The sequence below is a fragment of the Sorex fumeus genome, unplaced genomic scaffold (assembly GCF_029834395.1).
Source record: "Sorex fumeus unplaced genomic scaffold, SorFum_2.1 ptg000045l, whole genome shotgun sequence".
Lineage (NCBI taxonomy): Eukaryota > Metazoa > Chordata > Mammalia > Eulipotyphla > Soricidae > Sorex > Sorex fumeus.
The window spans coordinates 2,824,706-2,836,844 of NW_026606102.1; the positions used below are offsets into that span (position 1 = coordinate 2,824,706).

General features: G+C 49.3%; 1 protein-coding gene across 1 annotated transcript in view; it reads right to left on the reverse strand.

The window, feature by feature from the left end:
* Positions 1-12,139, reverse strand: part of CACHD1 (cache domain containing 1) — a 242,097-nt gene that overhangs the window by 11,560 nt on the left and 218,398 nt on the right. The window contains exons 17-23 of the mRNA XM_056122231.1: positions 10,452-10,574; positions 7,502-7,601; positions 7,291-7,407; positions 5,229-5,389; positions 4,834-4,920; positions 1,675-1,791; positions 906-1,057 (exon numbers count right to left, since the gene is read on the reverse strand). Coding sequence (XP_055978206.1) covers positions 906-1,057; positions 1,675-1,791; positions 4,834-4,920; positions 5,229-5,389; positions 7,291-7,407; positions 7,502-7,601; positions 10,452-10,574 — 857 coding nt within the window. The remainder of the gene's footprint in view (positions 1-905; positions 1,058-1,674; positions 1,792-4,833; positions 4,921-5,228; positions 5,390-7,290; positions 7,408-7,501; positions 7,602-10,451; positions 10,575-12,139) is intronic.

Here is a 12,139-nt window from a genome sequence, read left to right on the forward strand (position 1 = left end):
ATAGTAGTACTCCTACGCTTAAAAAATTTAAAAATTAATAAAATAAAAAAGCTCAGGGCTCACTCCTGGCTCTGTGCTCAGGGATCACTCCTGTCTCTGTGTGGGGTGCATGAGATGCCCGGACTCAAACCCAGCTTGACTGCATATGAGGCAAAGGCCCTACTTGCTGTACCATTGCTCTGGTTCTGGGTGGGTAGGGGGTCCCTTTAAGCCCTGCACTCTGCTCCAACCAGAAGCTGCAGGTGAACACCCAGAGGGACTTTCTGTCATGCTCTGGCTATGACCTAGCAGGATTCAGGAGCCAGATGTGAGCTCAGAACCGTCGTTCCTTCTATGGCAGCCTCATGCATGGGGCTGTGTTTAGTTTCAGCCATAAAAGCAGGTTTGTGCCTGTGACCTGCTAGCTCAGGGGCTTCAGCTGACCCAGAGAGATGGGGAACTTGCTAGGGGAGGCGGGAGGCAGCTTGGCGAGCCTGTTGGCTTGATCCCCGAGAGCTGCTCCCCGGTGGTCCTCTGTCCCCTCTATGCTCTGGCTTGGGGCAACTGTGGCTTCTTGTGAGTCTCAACCCTGAACGATGACTCTGACTTCGGAACCCTCCCTCCCTGCTTGGCACAAGTCCCAGTGGGAAGCTGTGGTGTGGGGGTCACACCACTGGGGCAAACTCTGCAACCGAGCCAGGCAGGGAGAACGCCTGGCCTGGCCCAGAACACACTTGGTTAGAATAAATTCCAGGGCTTACCCACACTGCACGGCTGGCTGGCCGGGAAGGAATCACTTAACTAGAAGCTCCAGGGGAAAAGCAAAGACGCAGAATGCCCCCGAAAGCTGGCTGTGCCCATAAAGGCTGGCAGGGACGTGTTTATGAAGCCCCTTTCTCCAGGGTACTCCCAACTCCCCTACATACCGATCGCTCCCATGTCGTCGATGTAAGGACTTTTGGCTCCCACCACGCCACCGAAGCACTCCTTCTGGGGGGCACAGTAGGATTTGTCCAGGTGAGTCTTCCCATCGCTGTCCACCATGCACCACTCACAATCCAGCACGCCAAAACAGTCCCTGACAGAAAGACCACGAGACATTCTAGAATGTTCTGGGAGGCAGGGTTGGGGAGAGGGAGGACCAGGGACATTGTGCTCTAAGTTGTGGCGTTTGATTTCTTTTCCAGACAACATGAGCAGCGCAAAAGTTTGGTTGGGGGTGGATAGGACAGTGTTCTCTGTCCCTCAGCAACTGGGGAAGGAGAGGAATCCTGAGTTCTCATGGAAGTGAAAAAACCAAGAAAATCACACATAATGCATTAACCGGGGAATCATGCAAAATCACCTTAAAAGACCTCCAGGTCTTTTGTAAAACCTCCAGGTGGATTTGTCTTTTATTTATTTATTTTTTAATTTAATTTTATTATTTTTTTTAGTCATACCCAGCGATGCTCAGGGGTTACCCCTGGCTCTGCACTCAGGAATTACTCCTGGCAGTGCTCAGGGGACCATATGGGATGCTGGGAATCGAACCTGGGTCAGCCGCATGCAAGGCAAACGCCCTACCCGCTGTGCTATCGCTCCAGCCCATCCCTTGATAGATTTTTACAGGTTTCGAACCAAGGCTCAGGAAGGCTGCAAGCAGGACACTGCTCCATGCTGGAGCTCAGTGGATGGGCCCTGGACTTGGCTTACCCGCTCTCCAGCCTCTGGCTGCACCGGCTGTTGATACACTGGGGCAGTGTGTCCTGGAGACCAGGGTCCATGGCGGTGTACGTCACTGGCTCCTGGTGGACCTCACAGCTTGGGTTTCTGGGGACAAGCATATCGGAGGTTGGAATCCAGGTCACACGCCCTCCCAAGGCACACACACATGTGCCCCTGGCCTCGTTCCACCCCGGCAGATCTGGGTTTCATCCCAGCTCTGGGATTCAACAGGAAACCCAGTCTGACGTCACGTAAGCACCCTGGGTTTCCTTCACTTGTGTTTATACCCATGGGACAGAAGGGAAAGCAGGAAACCGCATGCCACCACCAAACAGGAATGTGGCCCATTACTGCTAGACTCAACCTCCCCCCCACCCCGCCCCCTGCCCCCATCCTGACTTTACCTCTGCAGGAACAGCTGTAAAAATTGTATACAGGTAGGTGGGGTGGGTCACATCCTGTAGTGCTCAGGAGTGACTCCAGGCTCTGAGCTCAGGGGACACTCATACTGGTGTTCAGAAGGGGAAGGGGGCACCGTTTTTTTTTGGGGGGGTGTGGCTCCCCCAGTAGTCCTTTGGGGCAGCCCAGCCACAGCCAATGATGAGGGGGGGAACCACACAATGCTGGGGGTGATTTGGGGGCTCTGCATTATCTCACTGACCTGAGGGGCCATTAACAAGTTTTTCTTAAAAAAAAAGTGTCTTTTTTTTGTGTGTGTGAAGCAAGATGGTTTTTTTTCCCCAGCAGTCAAAAAATTTAATAAAATTAAAAAAGGAAAAAGAAGAAAAGCTACCAGCTAGAATAGGGTTCCAAAACAAGAGTGCCAACAACATATCTGGTGTTCAGTGAAAAGCATTATTTCATCTATAAAAATCTATAAAAGTATGCACAGTGGAAATTATTATTAAGTATGGGAGTTTATTTTATATAAAGATATAAGGATTGAAACCAAAACAGTGCATGTTTTGTATCATGTATACATATATCATATGCATGTATACTGATACACATACATATACACCAAGAGAAAACAAGATGGTTTTTATTGAAACTTAGATGTGAGGAAACAAGAAAGTGAGGAACTATGTGTTCAAGAGAGAACACGGGTTTTTCCGGAGTGAAAAAAGCACACACCCCACAAGCAAACATAACACAAGTGAGTCTGTTTATTGCCTTTATTAGTGTCTTTAGAGTTATTTTTTTCTTTCCCTATTCTTATTGGGATGCTGATTTATAATACTGTTAATGATAGAGCTGCAGGCATATGATGGTCCTACAGTACCTCTCTCCCAGTCCCACCCACCCGCCGTAGCAGTATCTGTCCTCCAATGCCTGGAGGTTCCCTCCCACCCCCTTAGCAGATCCCTGCAGGGTCTGTTACCTCTGGTCCATGTTACTCCAACACTGCATTCCTTTATATACTACATACGAGAACGAGCCTTGGATGGGACAACTCAAAGGCATTTTCCCCTCTGCCTAAGCCAACACAAGCTAGTATGAACATCGACCAAACAGTCTCTCTCCTTTTATTTTGTTTAGGATGGGGTGCATCACCCCCAGCAGTGCTCAGGAGTCACCCCTGGCTCTATACTCAGGAATTATTCCTGGTGATGCTCAGATGAGAAGCCGGATTGAATCTGGGTCGGCTGCAAGCAAGGCAGTGCTCTGGCCCCAGCAGTTTCAGAGACAGGACTTAGCACCCGGCCCTTCAAATCTGTCACTCGTTGATGGTGCCTGTGGTGTGAGCATGTGTGAGAGAGGGCCCACTGCCTTATCACGGGCTTCACCTGAACACCTGTGATGTGAGTACGTGTGAGAGAGGCCCACTGCCTGTTACATTAATCCCAGGCTTCACCTGAATATCAGTGAACTCCAAGCACAACTACTGAAAGAGACCTCACAAATATAAGCTCTTGGATCGATTTTTTTTGGCACCCTGTCCATATGCTCTTCCTTAATGTTTTTTAATTTGCTTTTTTGGGTCACACCCAGTGATGCACAGAGGTTACTTCTGGCTCATGCACTCAGGAATTACTCCTGGAGGTGCTTGGGGGGACCACATAGGATGCTTGGAATCGAACCTGGGTTGGCCGAGTGCAAGGCAAACGCCTTACCCGCTGTGCTATCATTCTAGCCCCCTTCCTTAATGTTTTCTTTATTTTCGAGGGTCTCCCAAGCCGGGACCCCCTCACATGTGGATATATGGCCACTGAGCCAACAGGCAGCTCAGGGCTAGTGCCCAAGGATGTGGATCCTGGGTCGTGAGCCTTCCTGGTTATGTAAGAGGGTCACCACAGGGCCCAGAGGTGGACCACGTGCAAGGCAAGTGCCTCACCCTGTGGACCGTCTCTCTGGCCGCACACCTATTCTCTGAGGATTTCTCAGCATTCTCTCTGAAAGGAGACGTGGCACAAGCCACTATGGACCTTGAAATCTAGCTCAAAATAGTTTTTTCTTTTCTTTAAAAGTCATACCTGGTGATGCTCATGGGGTTACTCCTGGTTCTGCATTCAGGAATTACTACTGGCGGTGCTCAGGGCGGACCGGATGTGATGCTGGGGATCGAACCCAGTCGGCCTTGTGCAAGGCAAATGCCCAGCCTGCTGTACTATTAATTTGGCTCCTTGCACTGATGTTTTTCTGCTGAAGGATAAATCATCTCTGACACACAGTCACAGATGAACCTATAATCAGGAGGCCCCGTGTAGGAAATGTGTGTTGTTATCCATAAAAAGTTCATAGATGAATCCTATGAACTTTTCTCTTGTTGAGGAGATATTTTGGAAGCTCTTTCCAATAGTGCTCAGGGTTTACTCCTGTCCTCAGGACCACCCCTGGTGGTGATGCTTGTGGCAATAATCAGTGCTGGGGATTGGACCAGAGTCAGCTGCCTGCAAGGGAAGCACCTTAATCCCTGTACTCTCAAGCTGGGCCCACCACACAAACATTTCTCTTTCCGTTTTTTTTTGTTTGTTTGTTTTTTTAGGCCACACCTGGCGATGTTCAGGGCTTACTCCTGGCTCTGCACTCAGGAATCACTCCTGGTGGTGCTCAGTGAACCATATGGGATGCCGGGGATTGAACCATGGCCAATCACATACAAGTTAATTGTCCTCTCTCTGGCCCGAGTACACAGCCCTCCCTTACCGGTTCTCCGCGTTGGTGAGGTTGCCGGTACACTCGTTCACCTCTAAGGGGCACTCACAGGGACATTCACATTCGTTTTGCTCCATTCTGAAAATCAGAAAAGAAGTTACCATGCAGACAGCTGAGAACACACTCTGTGCTGTACAGGCACCAGGGAAAGCAAAATAAAAGAAGACTGGCCAAAAGGGACAACAAAAATAGGAAATAGTTGCGGCCAAAGATCTTACTGGTGGGGGACAGAGTCACCGCAGATAGCACAAGCCAGAGGGTCTGCAAGGGGCATCCCCCTTCTCCAGCTGCCACCCTCCCTCCCCCCGCCCTTACCCTTGGTTTTAGTCTGTAGGTGCCCCTACAGACTAGTCAGCCAGGCACACGGAGAGTAAGACCCTGTTTACCGGTGGCAGTTAAGACAAAGCCGGTCCACCATGCTGCAGGCGCAGAAGGCAAGAGAGTCACACGTTTCATTGACGATGCCCACGAACGCGTTGGTGCCTGGGATCCTCGCCAGTCTGTACTTGGAACAGTGGCTGCCGTGGACCAGGTTCGTCAAATCTCCCTGCAGTTGGATGTGACAAATCCCCCGTCAGAAAAGACAGAGCAAGCAAAGACTCAGCCTGACTGCGGGGAACACGAACAGTGGCTGAAAATCACGACCGACTGTCTTAGCGATGATTGAAGTTGAAGAACACAGTTGCCAGTAAACATCTGAAAAGGGCTCATTGTCCATCAGTCCAGGCTGATTCTCAGCTCACAGTTGTGCAGGTACTGATTTTTTTGTTTGTTTGTTTTTTGGGTCACACCCAGGGATGCTCAGGGGTTACTCATGGCTCTGCACTCAGGAGTTTGTCCTGGCAGTGCTCGGGGGACCACAGGGAGGCCAGGAATCGAACCCAGGTTGGCCGCAAGCAAGGCAAACGCCCTACCCACTATCCTACCGCTCCAGCCCCTCAGATAGTGTTCTTTTTATCATGCATACAATTTTTATTGCTGATTTCACAGTCTCCTTTTTAATACATAAGAACAGACTTTAAAATGCAAATAATTGCAAGAAACAATGACATACTGCTTTCAGGTATAGCTGTTTGTTTTTGGGTTGAACCTGGCTAACATTAGGATTGTTCCTGGCTCGTCTCTCAGGGAACATTCCTGGCAGGGCTGTGGGGACCATCTGGGGTGCTGGGATGAAACCTGTGTTGGTTGTATGCAAGGCAAGTGCCCTAACTGTGACACTATCACTCTGGTCCTGACATTTTTTATTGGTAAAGGTAAAGGTAAAGGCCCTCCCATTGTTCATCGATTTGCTCGAGCAGGCCCAGTAACGTCTCCATTGGAGATTTTGTTGTTACTGTGTCTGGCATATCAAATATGTCACGGGGAGCTTGCCGGGCTCTGCCGTGCGGGCAAGATACTTTCGGTAGCTTGCCGGGCTCTCTGAGAGGAGCGGAGGAATCGAACTCGAATCGGCCATGCTGGCTGCGTGCAAGGCAAACGCCCTACCGCTGTGCTATCGCTCCAGTGACTCCTGGCTCTGCCCTCAGGCAGGAATTACTCCTGGCAGTGCTTGGGGGACCGTATGGGATGTCAGGGATGGAACACAGGTTGGCCACATGCAAGGCTGTGCTGTCTCTCTAGCCTCTCAAATGAATGCTTAACCATTCGCTTCACGACAGCAAGACTTTTCAATGCTTCTTTTCAAATGTTACTTTGCAGTGAGTCCCTTTTTGCAGAGTGGCTCTGCCACTGCCCAAGCCGGGGACTGACAAACGACAGACGAAAAAGAACATCGGGCAGGCCCTGACCCATTTCCAGGCCTGAGCATGCCACTTTCTAAGCCAGAAGCTAGGATCTGGGAGGTAGGCGGAGCTAGACAAGAATGCCTGCTAGCGAGGAGGGTGCCACCCATGGACGAGAAGGCCACTGAGTGACCTGTGGAAGACAGGATGATCTGTCCACGGGTTGCCACATTCAGAGTAACACAGTTCTTTCAAAGGGCTGAGATGCCTATTTTATTAGTTAAGTTTGGGGAGGCTGCACCCAGCGGTGCTCAGGGCTTACTCCTCCCTCTGTGCTCAGGGGACCAGATGGGGTGCTGGGGAATCGAACCCAGGTCAGCCGCATGCATGACAAGTGCCTTCTCTACTGCGCTCTCTCTCCAGCCCAGGTCTGTTTTCAAACAAACAGCACCCAAACCCAAACACCAGGTGTGAGGCAGAGACCATTCCCGTTCTCCACTTTGCACTTCCTGGCCTTGCCCCGGCAAGCAGGAGTGTTGCACCAGTGTGTGTGTGTGTGTGTGTGTGTGTGTGTGTGTGTGTGTGTGTGTTTGCCCTGCTCCTTCTCGAATCCCCAAGTCGTGAAAGAACCGGAAGAAGCAATCCAACTACCGGTGCCTTGCTGAACGGGCAATAGTGGGGAGAATAGGAAGGGGAGAGGGGTGGTGGGCAGGCCCCCACCTACCACCAGGCTGGTGTTGAATTTGTAGAATCTCTGCACCGTTCGGTCGCTGAAGCTGTTGCACAGATTCTTCTTGACAAAGTTGGGGTGGTTCAGGATGTCGTTGGCGACCAGGGGCTCCTGACAAGGCCGAAGAGAGCGGGGACACAACTGCGTTACTCAGGGACTGGGCAGGTTGGGGTGGGGGGTAGCGAGCCTTGGGCCGCCGCTGTACCTTGTGGGTGATGTGCTGTTGCTCCACGGGTGCATGACCTTTGGGGTCGATGAGGGTGGGGTGCGCCACCAGGTAGCCTCTGTCTTCCATGATGAAGCACCTGCAAGGAACAGCAGCCTTCCCTCAGACGGTGGCCCTGCCACAGAGCACCCGCTGCTCCCCGCACCCCTGCCTTCCCCTCAGCTGCTCTGCGCCACTGCTGACATGCCAAGGAGGGCTGTGGCAGGCGGGTGCTTCTCAGCTGCCTGATTGATTTATTTCATTAGTGGGGCCTGCCCTGTGCTGTTCCGGGGACCCAGGGATTGAGCCTGGGGCTCTGCAAGCAAAGCACGTGGTCCTGTGTTTTTGTTTTGTTTTTTAAGTTTTTATAGATTTTAACTTAATTGTACACATTTTTGATAGTTTGTGTTTTCACAGTACCATGGCATTTAGTTTTTTAATTTTTTAATTTTAGTTACTTATTTTATTGCTTTTTGGGTCACATCCGGCAATGCACAGGGGTTACTCCTGGCTTCGCACTCAGAACTACTCCTGGTGGTGCTCCGGGGGACCATATGGGATAATGGGAATCGAACCCGGTCGGCCGTGTGCAAGGCAAACGCCCTACTTGCTGTACTATTGCTCCAGCCCCCCCATTTTTTTTATTTTAACGAATCACCGTGAGGTACAGTTACAGACTTACAAACTTTTGTGATTACGTTTCAATCAAACAATGTTCGAGTACCCATCCCTCCACCAGTGCCCATTCTCCACCACCAATGTTCCCAGTGTCCCTCCCACCACCCCCACCCTTTGCCACCCACTGCCTCTGTGGCAGGCACATTCTTTCTTACTCTCTATCTCCCTTTGGGTATTATGGTTAGCAATACAGGTACTAAGCGGCCATCATGTTTGGTCCAGAGTCTACTTTTGGATGCATCTACCATCCCAAGAGAGCTCTCCAACCATCATTTACTTAGTGGTCTCTTCTCCATCCCACGCTGGCACTCATGTTTTGGAAGTGGGGTGGGGTGAGGTCCACCCTGACTGCTCCAGGGCTATTCCTAGCTTCGTGCTCAGGAGTGACCCCTGGGCATACCTGGGGCACTGGGAACTGAAACAGCAATGTTCTTCACAGGCAAAGCCAGTACCTTATCTCCTAGCTCCTGCTCCAGTTCTTAAAACCACCTCGTCACCTCAGATTCTCTTATTATTATTATTGTTTTGTTTTTGATGAGTGGGCCACGCAGGAAGTGCTCACTGTTTACTCAGAGCTCTGTACTCTGGGATCACTCCTGATCCGTGGGATCAGATGTGGTGCTGGGGATTGAACCCAGGTCAGCCACATGTAAGGCAAGTGACCTCCCTGCTGTACTAGCTACTAGCTCTCCGGCTCCAAAAACTATCCTCTGATTCCTTTTTTTTTTTTTTTTTGCTTTTTGGGTCACACCTGGTGACACTCAGTGGTGTATCTCCGAGTATACTCAGAGGTTACTCCTGGCTTTGCTTTCAGGAATCACTCCTGGAAGTGCTCAGGGGATCATATAGGATGCTGGGAATCGAACCCAGGTCAGCCACATGCAAGGTAAATGCCTTACCCGCTGTGCTATCACTTCAGTCCCTATCCTCTGATTCTTGAAGTGGTGAATCACTAGCATACAGTTTAAGAGAGTTCCACCTGAGGTGGACACCATCCACATATTTCACACATTATGTGCTTACTCAGTCCACAAACGGTGGGCTGAAAAAAAAAATATCTTTCTGCAAGAATGACCGAGTACAAAGTGGTTCTTTCGCTTAAGAGATTATCAAGAAAGAAGCAGTGTATATACTACTAGGCACAACATTTATTGTTTGGTTTTGGGGTCATGCCTGGTGATGCTCAGGGCTTACCTTTGGTTCTGTGCTCAGTGATCACTTCTGACAGTGTTTGGAGAACCAGATGTGGTGCTGGGGACTGACCAGGGGCTGGTCACGTGCAAGGTAAGGTTTGATTCCTGTACTATCTCTTTGGCCCAGGCGCAAACTTAAATAAACCATATACTTCTTTTTTATTTTTATTTTTTTTAAATGATAAACAGACTGAAAACCACAACACTCAGTGGTCCAACAGAAATAAAATTGCCGGAAACACAATTCAGGCTGGAACTGCTCTAATCAAGGTCACGGTCTGCTTGGGTGTACCCCACATTCTTCCTATCCTGCCTGGGCTCTACTTTTTCCACTGAGGGGCAGTAGGCAGAGATGCAGTGATATGCAGTATAGCCCGTGGACTGAAATAAGAAAGCCACTTTGGAAAGTGACCTGCATTCAGTCAAGAGAATGCCTTTGCTTTGCTCACATACATACTTTGAAATTCCAGTGACCAAGATTTTAGTCCCATGAACCTCTTTCTAAGGTAATGTAAAAGGGAACACTTTAAGCATCTGAAAAATAGCTCACAAAGACTTTGCTTTACTAACCAAGTGGACACGAAAAACGCGGTCTTAGAGGTGGCATCTGGAGTTACCTCAGACCCCAGACAGGGAAAACCTTTTTAACTATTAGAGAATTCTGTTCTGCAGTTACTTTCCTTGTTATGAGCTGAATTCAAATCACGAGCAGCATACCTCTCGGGAAAAGGAAGATAAAGAGGGGATGGAGTGATAGGTTAGCAGGTAGGGCATTTGCCTTGCACGAGGCCAACCCAGGTTTGACCCCATATGGTCCACTGAGCCCACCAGAAATGATTCCTGAGTGCAGAGCCAGGAGTAAGCCCTGAGCATCACAAAGTGTACTCCCCTCCACACACAGTCCCCCAAAATAATAATAATAAAATTGGAAAATGAAGATAAAGAACAAAACTTTCTTCGCTGAATACCCAGGTCACAGACCAATGTCTGGCCTTGCCCAATGCCATCATCGTTCAATGGGAAGATTGTTTCTACATATTTTGCAATTAGTAGGGCACTGCTGTCGCCCATGCGCTTACCTGATTTTGTTGCCACCATCTTGGTTGCAGACTGGTAACAAGTCCATCAGGACCTTGTAGAAGTACCTGAGGGTGAAGTCTATCCCCATCACAGCGACGGTGTGTCCGGAAGAGAGCTGGGTGCTTCATGTGACAAAGATGAAGATGAAGAGGCACAGTTAAAGGGGAGAGCTATGTTCTGTCATCAGGATGATGTGTGCTTCCCACACTTCCCACTCTACGTAAACGATCAACCAACAGACTTAACACACAACCCAGGAGTCTGACAGAGTCACACTGAAGACCGAGGACAGATCTTCCCAAGTCAGACCTGTCTGAAATACATGCACGTCTGGGGACTACAGCCAGCCCTGATTTCAAGTGTTCAGGCACTGGCTGGGCTATTCTTTGGCAAGACTGTGAAGGCACCAGAACCAGTGGGAAGTTGGATGTGCAATTACTATGGCTCCTTCCAACAGAAGACTCCAAGACAAGGAGTGATCTCCGTCACGCAAGGAGAGATCTCATTCATTTCCCTTCCATTCTCAGAGAACATGAGGATTCATAGGTGTGAACCTCCTGATTGAGGATTCCACACAACTCAAAGGCTAGTTTTCTTTCCCCAATTCTAAGGTTGGTTCTGCTCAACACAGCACACCTTCTGGAACAACACAGCTCTGGATCGCAGGCCACAGCTTTCTCCATTTTTAAATGTTACTCTCAAAAAGGGCTGGAGTGATAGCACAGCGGGCAGGGCATTTGCCTTGCATGTGGCCAACCTGGGTTCAATTCCTCTGCCCCTCTTGGAGAGGCTGGCAAGCTACCAAGAGTACCCTGCCCACATGGCAGAGCCTGACAAGCTATCCGTGATGTATTCGATATGCCAAAAACAGCAACACCAAGTCTCACAATGGAGACATTACTGGTGCCTGCTTGAGCAAATCGATGAACAATGGGAGGACAGTGCTACTCTCAAAAAGATCTAATTTATCAAGGAAGAGAAATGAGGTTGCACATCATGATGGAACTCTGGAATCAATTGATCCGGGGTTAATCCTGCATCTGTTGGTTTCCATCCAGAAGGCTGCTGGGATGTGTTCTTAGTCTCAGCTTTCTCATCTGGAAATGGGGACAATAACAGTACCTATTTCATAAGGTGTTGACTGGGATTAAGTGAGACAGTGTGTTAACAAGTGCTTGGCAAGATGCTAACCCAGCAAACGCACACACACATAAATAGAAGCCACAGAGCAAGGAACTCTAAGGCACTCAAGATCAGGCATGAACAGAGAATGAGTTAACTCATCTTTCAGAGAAATCTCACTCTGAGAGACTGTTAGAGATAGCACAGTGGTAGACTTCTCCTGTGGAACCTGGGCTCTTTGTTTAAAAAATACAAAACTTTTTTTTTAAAAGGCCAGAGCAATAGTATAGGAGTAGGGCATTTGCCTTGCATGTGGTTGACCTGGGTTTGATCCCCGGCATCCCATCTAGCACCCCGAGCACTGCTAGGACTAATTCCTGAGTAAAGGGCCAGAAGTAACCCCTGAACATCATTGGGGGTGGCCCCAAAACCAACCAAACAAAAAAATTATTTTAAGCATCATGATGTATTAGCTACCCGTGACATATTCGATATGCCAAACACAGTAACAAGTCTCACAATGTTACTGGGCCCGCTCGAGCAAATCGATGAACTATGAGAGGAC